The sequence below is a fragment of the Plecotus auritus genome (genome assembly GCF_963455305.1).
Source record: "Plecotus auritus genome assembly, chromosome: 4".
In the NCBI taxonomy this organism is placed as follows: domain Eukaryota; kingdom Metazoa; phylum Chordata; class Mammalia; order Chiroptera; family Vespertilionidae; genus Plecotus; species Plecotus auritus.
Window position 1 is genome coordinate 105,860,316 of NC_137775.1, and position 18,066 is coordinate 105,878,381.

The following is an 18,066-nucleotide window of genomic DNA, read 5'->3' on the forward strand; positions in this document are numbered from 1 at the left end:
TCTAGCCTTCATCTATCTTCTATATATATAAAAAGCCAGCAACCTTAACACTGCAATGACCAGAACAACTGGTTGCTATGACACCCACTGAGGCCGGCGAACCAGCCCAATTGGGCATGGCTGGCTGGCCAACCGCCTGCAGCCCCTCCCCCAGCCAGCCCCACTCCTGATAGGCCCCCCCACCCCAATCAGGGGTGGGGCACTGGTGAATCGGCCAATCAGGGACGGGCCCATGGGCCAACCTCCTGCTGTCCCCTCCTCCTGACAGGCCTGTCTCCGATCCGCTGATTGGGGCTGGGCTGGCCAGACCCCACCCATGCATGATTTCGTGCACTGGGCCTCTAGTATTTTTTTTTTTTTTTGAGGTTTTTACAGAGAGGAAGGGAGAAGGATAGAGAGTTAGAAACATTGGATGAGAAAAACAGGATGAGAGAGAAACATTGATCAGCTGCCTCCTGTACACCCCCTACTGGGGATGTGCCTGCAACCAAAGTACATGCCCTTGACCGGAATCAAACCTGGGACCCTCAGTCTCCTGGCCGACACTCTATCCACTGAGCCAAACCAGTTAGGGCAGCCTGTAGTATTCTTATAAGCAGCTCAAGAAATTCTCTTGGGCCCTGGGTGACATTTGCCTCTGATTATCCGTCTCCGAGTTACCTTATTCCTGCCAGGTGCTGCCCCTCCCCAAGGACCCAGGAGGAAGGGAAAGGCAGTAGTTCACCTTCCCCTTCAGTCTTCCCAAGGTCGTCATGTCAGGAAGTGCATGGAGATTCCTGTAGGGAAAACTGGGGGATGGTGTTAAGGAATTACACCCCCGGAGGGGAAAGAATCCTTGACACCTCAAAAGGTTCTTGGTGTACCAGCTCCCCTGTCTCACTTCACCCTCCTTGGGTCTCCATTCACCTGAGAAGTGAGAAAATAAGGCACCTACAGTGGATGCCCAGCCTTCCTTCCCTCTCCCCCTCTCCAGGGCTGCCCTGAAGGGGTCACTCAAGCTGGGGTGCAGCAGGTGTCCTGCAGAGCCTGGTGGCCCAGTTCCCAGGGTTAGGGGACAGGTGTGGGCCTCAAGCTTCCAATTACTTCCGCTTTTTCTTTAATTGTTCATATACATCCACATTTCCCAAGTTCAGTCTTTAGGGACAGTACAGTGTAAAACCAGAAAAAGGAAGTATCTGCAGCTGCCACTGATTGGCCAAGAGACCTCCCCTTTCTTAGAACCCGTGACTCATGCTGGGAGGTGGTGGGGGTGTAGAGTCTTGTTTAGCTCTGGTGGCCAGGGTCAGCCAGCCCTTTCACTCTGCTCCACCTTGTGCGTTTTGCCCAGATTGCCTGAGAAATCAGTCCTATATTAAGGTTTTTTAAAAATACATATGATTTCAGAGAGGGAGATAGAAACATCAATGATGAGAAAGAATAATTGATCACCTGCCTCCTGCACATCCCACACTGGGGATTGAGCCTACTACCAGGAATTGAACTGTAACCTCCTGGTGGATGCTCAACCACTGAGCCACAACAGCACTATGTTAAGTTTTAAAATTCCTAGCCAGTCATTTTAGTTTATTTTCCCAGTTACAATTATGATTAGATTACAAATTTTGTGGGTTTTTTTTCATTATGCAGAAAATATTTCTGGGAGGATATTCAGGATAACTAGTTTCCTTTGAATTTGAGCCACGTGACTGTGTTATTTGCCCAATACAAAATAAACTAAAACAAAACAAACAAACAAAACTAAACTTGACACTTGGTCCATTATGAAAGATTATTTCAGCAAGTTTTATACCATTGTGCCTGTATGTTACGAACAGCTTCAGCCTTAGTTTATGTTGCCATGGAGTCCAAATTTAATCCTATAAACCTTTTCTCATGACCACATTGTAAGGTTTCACGAGCGATGATCTCATATCTTGTTCATTCAGAAAACAGTTTCTTCCGGCATCTAAAATGTGCCAGACTTAGACGCAGGCCCCGGGGAGACCCAGGGGTTGGTAGTGGTCCTGGGGGGTGGAGTTGAGGGGCTTTGGAGGAGGCTGGGAAGGACAGTGCACTCAGGGACCCCAGGCACATGTCCCAGCCCCTCATTGTGGGGCTGAGCACAGTGAGGCGCAGTCATTGAGTGGCCTGTCCAAGGTCACAGGGCACGGGATCTTCCAGGCATGTGGCTTCAGAACCCACCTTGTTTAATCAATTTCTTACCCAGGAGCCGAAACTGGTTTGGCTCAGTGGATAGAGCGTCGGCCTGCGGACTGAGGGGTCCCGGGTTCGATTCCGGTCAAGGGCACGTACCTTGGTTGCGGGCACATCCCCAGTGGGGGGTGTGCAGGAGGCAGCTGATCGATGTTTCTCTCTCATCGATGTTTCTGGCTCTCTATCCCTCTCCCTTCCTCTCTGTAAAATATCAATAAAATATATTTAAAAAAAAAAATTTCTTACCCAGGAAACAGAGGCAGCAGGTAGAGGTAACTGAATTAAGTGGGATCAAAAGAGTGAAAGAGGTGGGCGTGGGATTCAGCAGAGGGAGAGGCAACTGCAAGAAGGGAGTGGACACCCAGGATGAGTGACAGCGCTGCGAGTGGGGAAGTGGGCGGGGCCTGGGGGTGTGAGCTCAGGGATGCAGGGGAGAGGCTGCTGCCCAGAGAGGGAGGCGGAGGCGGTGTGCAGTGGTAAGTGGCTGCACACCACCTGCGAGGTGGGGTGGGAACGCCCTATGCTCAGCGGCTCCCCCTGCTTGCCTCACTGCTAGAAACTTATAACAGCGGCCCCGCGCCCTCCCCCCACCCCCACCACCACTATAACTTTATATTGTCTAAAGGACAATACTTTTTTACTTGTTTGGTTTAATAGGGAACATGATTAACCATTTTTACTTTCTTTGTGTGGTTGCTAGAGGCCCACAGTGGCGCCTGGCTCAAATTGTATTTTCATCAGACAGCGCAATGTTAGGACATGCCACCCAGCCACCTCCTGGGACCTCCACTTAATTTGGGGTCAGTCAGGGACAGAGTCCACTCTGGGCATCTCAGAATGAAAGCTGTGGCTGCACGGACGCTGTTGAGGCATGGATGCGGGGGTGGACAGCAGGTGGAGCACACAGGACCTTGGCTGTCAATGAACTGAGGTTTTCAGGCTCTGGGGTGAGTGGAGAGGGGAAGAAGTGGGTGTGGCAGAGCATGTGGGGAGATGGCCTGGGAGTGTGGGCTTTGTGTGGTGACCAGCTTGAACAGGGCAGGGAGGACAGGGCATGTCAAGACAGACAGGGGACTTGGGTTTCTGGGGCTCCCCTCCCCCCTTACGAGGAAAGACAAAACCTCAGGAGATGGGGGAGGGGGTCTCAGACCAGACTGGTTGTGCTGGACCCTTGGTGACAGCCCTCTACCAAGGCCTGCCTCAGCGGCAGGAATGAGGACGGGCGGCTGGGCGCCCTGGGCCCCGGATGGTCAGCCGGACCCCGGAGACCACTCTTTCTCAGTAGTTGGCAATGCTCTCCCAGACTCTCCTGACAGCTAATTCTGCTTTGGTCGACTGGCTCAACAGTTTGGAAAATATTCTCTGTAAACTGAGTTAAATCTGTAGCTCCCCAAAGTGTGGGAAACACATACAAAGTAAATGATAAAGCTTTTATTTAAAAAATATTGTATTCACAAAGGTGTCTTGAAATGAAAGAGTAACCAATATAGTTAATAGTAATTCAGTGTATCTGGGTAAAGGTTTCTTGGTAAATGTCCTAGAATCTGACAAAGTGAATGATTTCAAGTGACTTGGATAAAAAATCCTTTTTGAAATTCAGATTTTTCCCAAGTTTTTGCCCAATCAAGTGATTAGCTGATACAAACTGAATTAACAGAAATTGATGATAACCAGTGTGTGGTTTTTGGTATTTAGCTAAAATATATTCAAGGAATTGTGTGACATTTCTATTAAATTTTCACTTTTGTGCTATTTATGTGAACAAGTTTTCTCGGGTATTTACATCTATAAACATGAAAAATTAGAATAGAATATTCATCCTTTGAAACATAAATTGATTTAAAATAGTCTAAAGCATAACATTGAAAGGTGTGCTTCAACAAAATTTTAGTTTCAAATTTAATCAATACTTAAATTTTATAATTAGTTTATATGGTTTTGATTTATTTTCATCCCTCATACATGTGGAAGCTGTCAAAGCTAGAGCATTATGGTGACAAAGTACTAATACATATATATGTTTTTGCTGCAGACGTGATTCACAGACTGCACAGCGAAGAGACCCTTCATTCGGAGCGGATTCAGTGGGAGACTGGATCCACTAAGTACCGGGTGCCCCTTTGCGAGAATATTGATTTCATTGAGTATATATAGACTGAGGTGACATCTTTATTTGAAGAATTTGTCTTTATAATTATATCAAAGACTGCATCCGTTTAAGCAAACGATAAAACTAAATTTTGACTTCAGACTGAAAATGCCTGGATCCAAGCTTATGGAAAAGGCGGGGCCAGAGCTGGCAGGTCGGCGGGCGTGTGGGCGGGGCCTGAGCGCGGGCGGGCGGGCGTGTGTGCTGGGACAGAGCGCTGGCGGGAGGGGCGGCGGGCATGTGGGCGGGGCCTGAGCGCGGGCGGGCGGTCGGGCGTGAGTGCTGGAATGGAGCGCGGGCGGGCGGGCAGGCGTGTGGGCGGGGTCCTGAGCGCGAGCGGGCGGGGCGTGTGTGGAGCGCGGGTGGGCGGGGCTCGCCCCCAGTGGCCCCGCCCAGTAGCGCCAGGCTCTCGCGAGAGCGGCGCGTGGTGACGCGCAGGGCGTGAGGATCGCGTCGCTGGCGAGGGCGGGCGGGCGGTTTTGAATCTGTTCCGAACGCGGGAAACGGTGGTTCCGAGGACGAGGTGAGCGCCGGGGATGCCGGGACGCCCAGGGCTCGGGGCCAGGGGCGGAGAGACGGCGGGGGTCGGGCGGGTCAAGCCCCAGCAACGCATCCTCTGCGTGGGCCGCGTCCGAACCCACGTCCCGGCTGGCGTCTCTGAGGAGGCGCGACCGGCGAGCACCTGGGCCTGGGCGCTCGACAGCCGTGCTCCCCGAGACTCCAGAGGGCAGGGACCCCTGGACCCCCAGAGCATCCCCTGCCCGGGCCCCCGGGACTGACCCGGAGAGCAGGACCCTCGCTCGGCCCCCTCAGGACTGACCCCACAGAGCTACCCCAGCCGGGGTCCCCCAGGACTGACCTCACAGAGCACCCCCAGCCCTGCCCTGCGTCTGACCCAGAGAGCAGTCCTGGTTTGTGTGCAGGGGAGCCTGCTGTCAAGCATCCCTTAGTTCTAAGATGAATGTCTTGCCCCATGGGGCCTCTGTTCTTGGGGGTGAGGAGCTGATAACTGCTGGTGAGAGGGCCCCGCACCCTGGAAGCGGTTGGGGAAGTGGGTGGCAGAAGTGACTGAGTCCCAGCAGAGGGCGCAGGGTTCCCAGACCCCCAGTGGAAGATGGGCTTCCTTGTACTTGGCTACACCTCTTGGGCATGTCGCTTATTTGTAAAGGCGTGAGTGGGGACCTGCCATTGCTGTTGTGCAGCTGTGGCTGTGCTTGGCCAGAGGAAGTTAGCGCACAACCCCCCACCCCCAGGTGAGGAAGGAGGGCCAGACTTCACTGGCACTTATGTGGGAAGTTATTTTTTACTTCCGTTGGTTTAGTTTAGAGTGACTAAAAAGGGGTGGGCAAACTTTTTGACTCGAGGGCCACAATGGGTTCTTAAACTGGACCGGAGGGCCGGAACAAAAGCATGGATGGAGTGTTTGTGTGAACTAATATAAATTCAAAGTAAAGGAGCGGAGGGGAGAGCAAGAGAACCCTCCGCTCTTTTGGCTCCGAGGGCCGGATAGAACAGCCCAACGGGCCGGATCCGGCCCACGGGCTGTGGTTTGCCCACGGCTGGAGACCCTCCGATGTGGGACCCTATGTTTACTTGGCTCTTCGTCCCGAGTTACTGCTGTTGGTCCCAGTGATCGTCTATATTGCTCTGTGTAGAGCCATGCAGGTTTTCATGTATTTTTAAAGGGAGGAGCCCCATGGCATGTACGGGTGGGCAAACGTAGGTTTAATGTGCGGTTCTTTTGAGTTAATAAAGCTATTGTAATAATCATAGCCTGGGTGTTTTTCCATACAAACAGTGTAAACGTACTTTTTGTCCGCCCCTGTCTGTTGGCTGTGACTTCATCTCTGGTTGGTGTCTTTCAGACAGGGCAGGGCTATTTTGATGGAAAACACAGTTTATTGGGGGACACAAGCTGGGAAGGAGGTGGCACAGTCCCAGTCCTTTGAGCTTTGGTCCCCATAGGGGCTGGGAGCAGCGTGCTGGGCTTGGGCACACCTGCTGCTCATGCTGACATGCTCCCAGGGGACCCTCTTCCGCACTGAAAAACAAGCAGCGGTGACTGGAAATTTCTTTGGAAAGGGAGCCTCTTCAGCATTTAGCAGCCGGATCAGCCTAATCTTCACTGAGCTGGCACACCTGGTGCCCACCTTGCAGAGGTACTGAGGGCACCTCCTGGGGCCATGTGGGTTTCTCTTTCCTTAGTTGGCAATTTCATTAACAATGATGAAAATGAAATTAATTTTTAGATATGACTTGTTTTTTGTCAGAATATTGTTAGACACTGTCTACCATAGGTATAGAGGGATTTCTTTGCAGTTTTGGGTGCTAGTACCAAATTACATTGTGTAGGAAAAGATATAATTGCAAATGCAAGTTTCCATGTGCTTGTGTTCTCCACCAGGGTTACAGAATAAATGCGCGGTTTCATCCGTCATGGAAAAACGTGAAATATTTGTTCAAGCTGTGTCTAAGGAGCTGATTGGAGAATTTTTGCAGTTCATTCAACTTGATGTAAGTTTTAGGTTTAGCTTTATTGTGATTTTGACTGTTAATGTAAAACATTTTTCTAAACTTATGTCCATAAATGAAATATAGTCATCTCTGTGAATCCGTAGGGACCAAGGTTTATTTAAAAAACCAAAGTCTACCAATACAGAACTGCTGATGGACAGCTACTCACAAATTGCATTTTCTGCTTTCTGTAGAGATGCTGAGGGACGCTCAGGGAGGTAACACACTGCTGTTTACGTACATGTTTATTGCTGTTTTCTCTGTGCCTTGTGGCATGGTGAGGGAGTCCTGAGCAAGACAAGATAGTTCTTTGTCCTCAGGTTAGTCACAGTGGATCCAGGTGTGAACACAGCAGAGGAAGGGGCAAGGATGGGGGAGGGGCAGATCCAGCAAAGGACTGCTTCTCATCCCCTGGGAAAGGCTCTGGAAGCTCAGCTCTGGACATACAGGGAAGTTAGCCATTGGAGGCGCATTGGGTTTGAGCATGAAGGTTCGGTAGGGGTAGAGCGCAGAAGTGCAGCGCGGGGAGGCAAGAGCTGAGCCCTGCCTTTCTTCACCATGTGAAGGAGTTGAGACCTCATCCTGAGGGCATGGGGGCTTTGAGCCGACCTGTGTGCAGGAGAACAAAGGGAGAGAGAGCTAGTGGGCAGAAGAGAGACAAGAGCCAGAGCTGCCCTTTGGAAATGCCCCTTTGGCTGCACGTGGAAAATAGATTGAAGGAGAGGTACACAGAGGCGGAAAGCAGTGAGGAGCTGTGCCCTTCACCGAGGTGGTTGAAGTAGGACATGGAAATGGGAAGTGTGGGTGACTTTTGAGGTGGCGGGGGGAGGGGGGTGCTGGTGTTGTGGATTGATTGGACATGGGCCGGAAGAGGGCCCGGAGGGTCCTTGCTTTCTGACTTGCAGAGTCATCCATGAGGTCGTGAATGTGGGCAGAGGGCAGGTTTGGGGGAGAAGAGAGCTCAGTTTTGGATGTGTGGGATGACTGCCGGGGGACTTGCACAGGACGTGTCCAGTGGGCAGATGTAGTGTGTGTGAAGCCCGGGAAAGGCCTGGGCTAGAAAGTTTGGGTGTCATCAGCTCCAGTGGAAGCTTAGTCATGGGCGGGTGTGAGGTCATCTGCAGTGGAATGAGAGAAAGGAGCCCACCACAGGCTCTGAGGAACCCCAGCGTTTAAGGCACTGGCTCTAAATACTGTGACCTTGGACAGAAGAGGCACGTGTGGCTCAAGACCATGCACTGTGATCAAACTAGTGATAACTCAGAATTAGAGAGGAATATAATAAATTTGTTGCTAGTAAACATGTATGAAGTTATTTTTCTTTATGAGAGAAATGAGCTTATAAAATGGTTTTGTATTATAAAATGATGTCCTGTAAACTTAAAAATAACCAGCAGAAACTAGGCCACACATCACCACGGAGGTGTCCATAATGGCAAACTGTGTAGATGTTACATGTCCGGCTTAGCAGGAGGTAGGTGATTTGTTTGAGACAAGCAGCCCATGAGTGTTTTGAAATGCAAAATTGTTGCAAACAGCGTACCATAGTGTTAAATAAAATCATAAACTACATTGATGATGATGAAGCTAAGTCAATATTGATTTAAAATCTAAAGGCAAAAATTAGCAACATCTGGGTAGCATGTTGGACACAGGATTACCCTGTACCATGATGACGAAGTGTCGTTCCAGCTCCCCCGTCATGCTGGGGAGCCTGGGGAAGAGGGGAGCTGCTTGGTGGCCTGTTCTTCTCTTTGCCTTTGTTTGATGATCTGGTTAAATTCACTGGGAGTTTTGGCAGCAACATGCCAGGGAGGCCCCATTATTGGTGCTGTAATTTTGACTGTGACTTAGGGTGGGTGTCCCAGATTTCTCCACTGAAGCTTTGCAGTTAATAAGTAACCTGCAGGAAGTACTAAGACTAGGCAACCACCCTGCTTCTCATTGTACTTGCACACACGGGGTTTAGCACCCAATGATGATTCTTACATGAATCAGTTATTACTATAATGGCACTAAAATTGTGATTTTTCCAACCCCATGTTCCTTCTGTATTTTTCCATTGGCATTCTGTAGTGTGCCAGTGCTGCTAGTTATTTGTGTGTGTGTTATCAGTGAGGCCCCATGGATTCTTACTCTATTCATGGATTATATATAATTCACTATTGTCAGATTGGCTACAGGGAGTCCCTCTAAGCCAGGCGTCCTCAAACTACGGCCCGCGGGCCACATGCGGCCCGCCAAGGACATTTATCTGGCCTGCCGAGTGCTGCTGCCTGTCCTGCTTAGCAGCCGACTCGTCCCGGGCCCGCAGTGTGCATAGGAATTTGTTCATAGTTTTTTTTTTAAACTATAGTCCGGCCCTCCAACCGTCTGAGGGACAGTGAACTGGCCCCCTGTTTAAAAAGTTTGAGGACCCCTGCGAGTCTCTGTCCTTTGATAATGGCCTCTGTTTGCTATGTCAAAGAGGAGGTGAGGTCATCTGCTCAGAGTCAGAGGAAGTGGTGGTTGGATCAGCATTTTTAAGGGTCATTGAGAGGCTCTGAAATAGTCTCATTGGCTAATGGGAGAGAATGATGTTTATAGAAGACTCGAAAGATGGGTGTTGAGGGCTGAAGCCTGGATGGAGACCGGAAAGTTAAAGCGCAGTCAGTTGGCCTGGTTGCGCTGTTGTTTTAGCTCCAGCACACTTCTGTAAGCCAATTTTAGGCCTGGAGACGAGGGCATCTGGATGCTTGATTTTAGGGAGGATTTTTGCTAAGTGGGTGAAATTTTAAACTCCAAAGATGAGGATACTGGAGCTGAATAGGTGGAGGAGGAATCTGCTGCTTTCTGCCTCAATACCCTGTACTTTGTCCTGGTAGGAATAGATTTTTAAAACTCTAACCAAGCGCTTGAACTTGTAACTTAGTTAGCAGTTAAGCTTTTTCTTTGATGCCATTATGAAAAGGCTAGAACTAATATTTTGTGTTTGAAATGTAACACTTGCTATTTATTTTACAGGAAGATGCTTCTGACCCTTTCAACCTAAATGAATTACTAGATGAATTATCAAGGAAACAGAAAGAAGAGCTCTGGCAGAGGCTCAAGAAGCTGTTAACAGATGTGCTGTTAGAAAGCCCCGTGGAGGGGTGGGAGGCCCTGGAAGCCCAGAGGGAAGGCAATATGGAAACAGACCACCGTTCAAAAATGGTAGTATTGGTCTTTCAAAAACCAATATTTTCCCTTTTCTTTGTTAAAAGATAGTTGTTTATTGTGTATAGTTGAATTTTAAGTTAAGAAAAATTTAAAGTTAGAAGACAAGAGTATTAGAAGATTGCTTATTATAGTTTTACTCTTTTATAATCCTCCATTATTAATCTAGTCAGTGTTGTGTTTTAATGGATAACTGACTTGTTTGTATTCAACTTTAATTCATTTTTTAGAATAAGCTAAAAGCGTGGCTTGAATTTTACATTAATTTTAATGCACTCATATTTTGATTTTTCTTTATTTATAGAAAAAAACTCTAGAAATAACCCATGCAATTACATCTGTGATTCTTGCTTCTGTGTCTGTAATAAATGAGAGTGAGAACTATGAGGCCTTACTGGAGTGTGCTGTTATATTGAATGGTAAGTTGCCTGCTGTCTTGAAGCATGTGTAGAAGTGTCTAAACCAGCGGTCGTCAACCGGTGGTCCTCGGACCACTGGTGGTCCGTGAGTTCTGGGAGGAAGCAGCGATGCTGAAGCGAAGTGGTGCTAAGGCACCATGTTGCAAGCAGGCTCTTTTACTTCATGCAGGAGCAGAGTATTCTTTCAGGGCTGTCCTAAGTAATTACTTTAATTTAAGCTGCATGTAAATGTTTCGGATGGTGCAACTAAGCGTAATTGAGCCGCTGACTGCTGTTGTGTGCAGGTTTTAAGGAAGGTCTCACGTGACCTACAGGACCAATGATACTAGCTTATTAAGGGGAAAAGGTCTGATTCTAAAGTCTCAGCTGGTGATTCCTGCCATAGTTTAAATTTAACCAAACAGTTGTGACATTGCACCTTTTTCTTTAAATATGTATGACCGTGTTCTTAAGAATACTGTTGACTCTTACGGGAGTTTTCCTATACTAAAATTTATGTCATGGTATTTCTCAAGTTTTAACTAACCTACAAAACTGTAGTTATTAATTTAGGAGGAATAGTAGGCTAAATCAGGGGTCCTCAAACTTTTTAAACAGGGGGCCAGTTCACTGTCCCTCAGACCGTTGGAGTGCCGGACTATAGTTTAAAAAAAAACTATGAACAAATTCCTATGCGCACTGCGGGCCCGGGACGAGTCGGCTGCTAAGCAGGACAGGCAGCGGCACTTGGTGGGCCGGATAAATGTCCTTGGCGGACTGCATGTGGCCCACGGGCCGTAGTTTGAGGACGCCTGGGCTAAATTAAGGAGAATATGTGATTATAAGATATTATATAAAATGATTTTATGGATATAAAAGTAATTTGAAGTCATGATTTTTAAGAAAAATCTCCTGTGTGCCCTCACCCCCACTATGTGACTATGAGTGGCTCCATGTGTTGCCTTCTCTCAACAAGCTCTTTTTTCTCAGCATCACCTAGATTCCTGTATCTGTTTAGTGCGCCATTGTATGCATAATTCTTGCATTGAAATTGTCTTATTAAGAAGGTGTCACTAATCAATACGAAAACAGCTCCCAGGTGCTTTGTGAATGTTACCATAGTTTACTTATTTATTTTTTAAATATATTTTTATTGATTTCAGAGAGGAAGGGAGAGGGAGAGAGAGTTAGAAACATCAATGATGAGAGAGAGTCATTGATTAGCTGCCTCCTGCACACCCCCTACTGGGGATCGAGTCCGCAACTCAAGCATGTGCCCTTGACCAGAATCTAACCAGGGACCCTCTGGTCTGCAGGTCGACGCTCTATCCACTGAACCAAACCAGTTAGGGCCATAGTTTACTTATTTGCACCCTCTCCTAATAACTGTTGTAAAATGGTTGGTGCTGATATCGTAGTTGTTTCCAACTTTGCATGAATTCAGGAATTTTACATTAGTATGATGGCATTCAGATATCTATGGATTATACTTATGGGTGCATTATTAGTATTTTAATTATTGAGCTTTTCTGTTGTTAAAAACACCGTAGTTTTTGTATTCATTATAATAGTTGCTTTACTATTTTCCACCAAAGAGCTAGAATTTGAGGCCAACACACCGAGGGGTAGTTGCAGTGGATTCTCTGTCACGGACGTGAGCTGGCTCTGCTGTGAATTGTTACGGGGTGTCGCTGCACATACATTGGGACGGCCTAGCGTCTGTCTCTTCAGTGGGGGTTTGGCAACATGCCCTCTCTGAGTCTTCCTGTTCTAGTGGGTCTGTTTTATAACCATAGTAAAAAATTTTTTTAATTAACATCATTTGTATCCTATAAATAATGTATGTAAGCCTTTGGCAAGTCAAACATAAACTAATATTTGCTTAGCAAACCTTTATAAGTTATCATACTCTATTCCAGCGATTTTCAACTGGTGTGCTGCAAGAATTTTTAAAACATGCAATACCTGCCTGTTTAATCAGGGGATCTGACTGCTTTTCTCTTAGATCTGGGGTGGGGAATATCTGGCCCATGGGCTGTATAAGGCCTGCAAAATCATTTGGCTGGCTCTGCCAAGGCAACCCCAGGCGGGAATCAAAATTCAATAAATCTAGGAGCTTTTTTCATAGCAACATAAATTTATATCAAGTGAATTATATTAAGCAGATGATGTTATAAGTGTACAAATGGCCCTTGGCAGGAAAAAAGGTTCCCCACTTCTGCCTTAGATTGTCAAAAAAAAAAAAAAAAAAAAAAAATGACAACAGCCAACACAATAGCCATCTAGTATGAATGAATCAAAATTATATCTATTTTTTTGTCAGATTGGCAAAATATAGTATTTTTTGGTGTGTCACAGAATTCAAGTAATTAGTTTATTGTATATGTGCCATGAGATGAAAAAGATTGAAAATCACTGCTCTATACTATTGAGTCTGAACCAATACTGATTTTCCTTACCAATGGAACAGTTACTGGGCTCTCTCTTTTAGGTATTTTGTATGCACTACCTGAATCGGAACGAAAGCTGCAGAGCTCCATCCAGGGCTTGTGTGTGACGTGGTGGGAGAAGGGCCTGCCTGCCAAAGAGGATATGGGGAAGACTGCTTTCACCTTGCTGCTCAGGAAGAGCCTCCAGACGAAAACTGTATGTTTGCTTGTTTAATGTGTACTTGACTGAAGTGGGGGGGGGGGGGGGGAGGGACTGTTTCAGCCTGCAGCCCAGGTCTGGGGACCTACGGACAGTGTGTTTGAAGGTTGGATATAACTTGGCTGTTTCTCATCCTGTAATCTTGGGTATACAGTTCAGAAATCCAGAAAAAGACACCTGAATCAGGGAAAAAAAAAATGAGGAAGATAAAAATCACTCATAATTCCACCACCCAAGGTGATCATTGTTATGTTAGGGATATTTAGGAATTTCTCTCTGACATTCCCCACCTCATGTCTCTCCTTCCTTCTGGCAGATTTCTAGAAATGAAATTGGTAGGTCATTGGATTTGAACTTGGAACTCTTCACGCACATTGCCAACAGCTTTCTAGAAAGCTCGGGCCTACTGATGTTGCTCCATCAGTGAGTGGCCTCCAAGGAACATTCAGTTTGATGATAGGACCCTCAGCTACCTACATAGCTTCTCCTGCTGCCCTAGGAGTGATCCTTAAGCCATCCTTGATTTGTTTTTTTAAATCTCTTTTCCGGCCATTTTTTTTAGCTTTTAAATCACATCTTCCTAGTATTCGACACCTGCTCTGTTCACTGTGGTAGCCAGTAGTCACATGGGGCTATTTAAATTTAAAGTGAAGAAAATGAAAAGTTTGGTTCCTCAGTTGCTCTAGTCACGTTTCAGTTGCTCCATAGCCTGATGGGCTAATGACCCTCGCACTGGACAGTGCAGAAACAGATGTTTTCACAGTCGCTGGAAACTGCTGGGCAGCACTGGCTGGAGCGTTGACCCACGCACCTAAAAGGTTTTGGGTTCGATTCCTGGTCAGGGCATATACCTGACCCAGGTTGGGGGTTCGATCCCCAGTTGGGGTGTGTAGGGGAGGCAATGGATTGATGTTTCTCACATCAGTGTTTCTCTGTCCCTCACTTCCTCTATCTCTAAAAAAAAATAAGATCAATAAAAACAGCCTCTGGTGAGGATTTTTTAAAAAAAAGTGTTCTATGGAGTTGCAAGTGACATTTGCAAATTTTGGGGGGGTTTGAGTGAGGGGGTTTGGTTTCCTTGGCGGGGGGTTTGAGTAAGGCATTTGCAGATTTTTAAGTCTGTTTTCTCTTGTCATTCTTCCTTTTTGACAAATAATCTAGAATTATAATTATGATATAAAATATTCTTATTGTTAACTTGAAATGTGACCTTACTGATTATTGAAAAACTCTTTAACGTTGTTTTTTTTTGTCATTCCTAGGGTGCAGATATAAGTCGGCTTTGGCATGTTCATCAAGCTTTATATTGCTTTGATTATGATTTGGAGGAAAGTAGAGAAATTAAAAATATGCTACTTGAGTGCTTCATAAGTGTTAATTATATCAAGAAAGAAGAGGTAAATAGGATTTTCTTTTCTGGTATATTTGTGACTGCTTTTTTTTTAATAGAAAGTTGTTTTTATTATTATTTTAAATATATTTTATTGATTTTTACAGAGAGGAAGGGAGAGGGATAGAGAGTTAGGAACATCTATTAGAGAGAAACATCAATCAGCTGCCTCCTGCACACCTCCCACTGGGGATGTGCCCGCAACCAAGGTACATGCCCTTGACTGGAATCGAACCTGGGACCCTTCAGTCGGCAGGCTGACGCTCTATCCACTGAGCCAAACCAGTTAGGGCTAATATATATATTTTGAATTGATTTCAGAGAGGAAGGGAGAGAGAGAGAGAGATAGAAACGTCAATGATAGAATCATTGATCAGCCTCTTCCTGCACACCCCCTAGTGGGGATTGAGCCTGTAATCCGGGCATGTGCCCTGACCAGAATCGAACCTGGGACCCTTCAGTCTACAGGCTGATGTTCTATCCACTGAGCCAAACAGGCTAGGGCTGTGGACTGCTTTTTTTTTTCTTTGTTTTCCTCTTTATTTATTTTTATTTTTTATTTTTTTTAGGTTAATTATCTTTATTTTTTTCCCATTTTTTTTATTAAGATATTACATGTGTACATATCTTCCCATCCCCCCCTCCCACCCCACTCCCATACATGCCCTCACCCCCCAATGTCTTGCGTCCATTGGTTATGCTTATATGCATGCATACAAGTCCTTCGGTTGATCTCTTATCTCCCCCACCTCTCCCTAACCTTCCTGCTGTAATTTGACAGTCTGTTTGATGCTTTACTGCCTCTATCTATCTTTTTGTTCATCAGTTTATAATGTTCTTTATTATCCAAAAATGAGTGAGATCATGTGGTATTTTTCATTGACTGGCTTATTTCACTTAGCATAATGCTCTCCAGTTCCATCCAGGTTGCTGCAATTAGTAATAATTCCTTCTTTTTTATGGCAGCATAGTATTCCATTGTGTAGATGTACCATAGTTTTCTGATCCAGTCATCTGCTGACGGGCACCTAGGCTGTTTCCAAATCTTAGCTATTGTAAATTGTGCTGCTATGAACATAGGGGTGCATATATCCTTTCTGATTGGTGTTTCTGGTTTCTTAGGATATATTCCTAGAAGTGGGATTACTGGGTCAAATGGGAGTTCCATTTTCAGTTTTTTGAGGAAACTCCATACTGTTCTCCACAGTGGCTGCACCAGTCTGCATTTCCACCAGCAGTGCACAAGGGTTCCTTTTTCTCCGCATCCTCGCCAGCACTTGTCGTTTGTTGATTTGTTGATGATAGCCATTCTGACAGGTGTGAGATGGTACCGCATTGTCATTTTGATTTGCATCTCTCGGATAATTAGTGACTTTGAGCATGTTTTCATGTGTCTCTTGGCCTTCCTTCTGTCTTCTTTCGAAAAGATTCTATTTAGGTCCATTGCCCATTTTTTTATTGGATCATTTATTTTCCTTTTATTAAGTTGTATAAGTTCCCTGTAGATGTTGGAGATTAAACCTTTATCAGTGATAACATTTGCAAATATGTTTTGCCATACAATGGGCTTTCTTGTTTTTGTTTTGGGTTTTTTTTTTTGAGGTTTTAGATTATCTTTTTTTTTAATTTCTTTATTGATTAAGGTGCTACATATGTGTCCTTCTTCCCCCAGACCCACCCATTCCCTCCACTCATGCCCTCACCCCCCTGTTGTCTGTGTCCATGGTTAGGCCCATATGCATGCATAACAAGTCCTTTGGTTGATCTCTCCCCCTTAGCCCCACCCTCCCCTATCTTCCCACCGAGGTTTGATGGTCTGATCGATGTTTCTCTGTCTCTGGAACTGTTTTTGTTCATCAGTTTATGTTGGTCATTATATTCCACAAATGAGTGAGATCATGTGATACTTATCTTTCTCTGACTGGCTTATTTCACTTAGCATAATGCTCTCCAGTTCCATCCATGTTGTTGCAAATAGTAGGAATTCCTTCTTTTTTAGCGCAGCGTAGTATTCCATTGGGTAGATGTACCACAGTTTTTTAATACACTCATCTACTGATGGGCACTTAGGCTGTTTCCAAATCATAGCTATAGTAAATTGTGCTGCTATGAACATAGGGGTGCATATATCCTTTCTGATTGATGTTTCTAGCTTCTTGGGATATATTCCTAGAAGTGGGTTCACAGGGTCAAATGGGAGTTCCATTTTTAGTTTTTTGAGGAAACTCCATACTGTTCTCCACAGTGGCTGCACCAATCTGCATTCCCACCGGCAGTGCACCAGGGTTCCTTTTTTTCCGCATCCTGGCCAACATTTTTCATTTATTGATTTGTTGATGATAGCCATTCTGACAGGTGTGAGATGGTACCGCATTGTCGTTTTGATTTGCACCTCTTGGATGATTAGTGACTTTGAGCATGTTTTCATATGTCTCTTGGCCTTCCTTCTGTCTTCTTTCGAAAAGTTCCTATTTTAGGTCCATTGCTCATTTCTTGATTGGATTGTTTATCTTCCTTTTGTTGACTTATATGAGTTCCCTGTAAATGTTGGAGATTAAACCCTTATCAGTGATAACATTGGCAAATATGTTCTCCCATGTAGTGGTCTTTCTTGTTGTTTTGTTGATGGTTTCTTTTGCTGTGCAAAAGCTTTTTATTTTGATGTAGTCCCATTTGTTTATTTTCTCTTTGGCTTCCATTGCCCTAGGAGCAGAATCAGTAAAGAAGTTTCCTCGGCATATGTCTGAGATGTTGCTGCCTGTGGATTCCTCTAGTATTTTTATGGTTTCCCGTCTTAAGTTTAAGGCCTTTATCCACTTTGAGTTTATTTTTGTGTATGGTGTAAGTTGGTGGTCTAGTTTCATTTTTTTGCATGCATCCGTCCAATTTTCCCAACACCATTTATTGAAGACACTGTCTTGACTCCATTTTATGTTCATGCCTCCTTTGTCGAATATTAATTGGGCATAGTGGTTTGGGTCGATTTCTGGGTTCTCTATTCTATTCCATTGATCTATATTTCTGTCCTTGTGCCAGTACCAGGCTGTTTTGAGAACAGTGGCTTTGTAATACAACTTGATATCTGGTATTGAGATCCCACCTACTTTGTTCTTCTTTCTCAGGATTGCTGCAGCTATTCGGGGTCTTTTTTTTTTTTTTTTTTTTTTAAATATATTTTATTGACATTTTACAGAGAGGAAGGGAGAGGGATAGAGAGCTAGAAACATCGATGAGAGAGGAACATCGATCGGCTGCCTCCTGCACACCTCCCACTGGGGATATGCCTGCAACCAAGGTACATGCCCTTGACCGGAATCGAACCTGGGACCCTTCAGTCCGCAGGCCGACGCTCTATCCACTGAGCCAAACCGGTTTCGGCTCTTTTTTAATTCCAGATGAATTTTTAGAGAGTTTGTTCTAGGTCTGTGAAATATGCCATTGGTATTTTAATGGGGATTGCATTGAATCTATAGATTGCTTTGGGTAGTATGGACATTTTGATGATGTTGATTCTACCAATCCATAAACATGGTATGTTCTCCCATCTGTTTATATCTTCCTCTATCTCTTTTTTCAGT

At 45.4% G+C, this 18,066-nt stretch overlaps 1 protein-coding gene across 3 annotated transcripts in view; it reads left to right on the plus strand.

The window, feature by feature from the left end:
- Positions 1-4,755: 4,755 nt before the first annotated feature.
- Positions 4,756-18,066, plus strand: part of NCAPG2 (non-SMC condensin II complex subunit G2) — an 89,191-nt gene continuing 75,880 nt past the window's right edge. For all 3 annotated transcript variants that reach the window (XR_013960372.1, XM_080664140.1, XM_080664141.1), the window contains exons 1-6: positions 4,756-4,865; positions 6,747-6,856; positions 9,860-10,048; positions 10,356-10,470; positions 12,941-13,095; positions 14,361-14,495. Coding sequence is in view for 2 of the 3 variants with exons in the window: in XM_080664140.1 (XP_080520266.1) it covers positions 6,779-6,856; positions 9,860-10,048; positions 10,356-10,470; positions 12,941-13,095; positions 14,361-14,495 (672 nt within the window). In the remaining variant the exon portion in view is untranslated. The remainder of the gene's footprint in view (positions 4,866-6,746; positions 6,857-9,859; positions 10,049-10,355; positions 10,471-12,940; positions 13,096-14,360; positions 14,496-18,066) is intronic.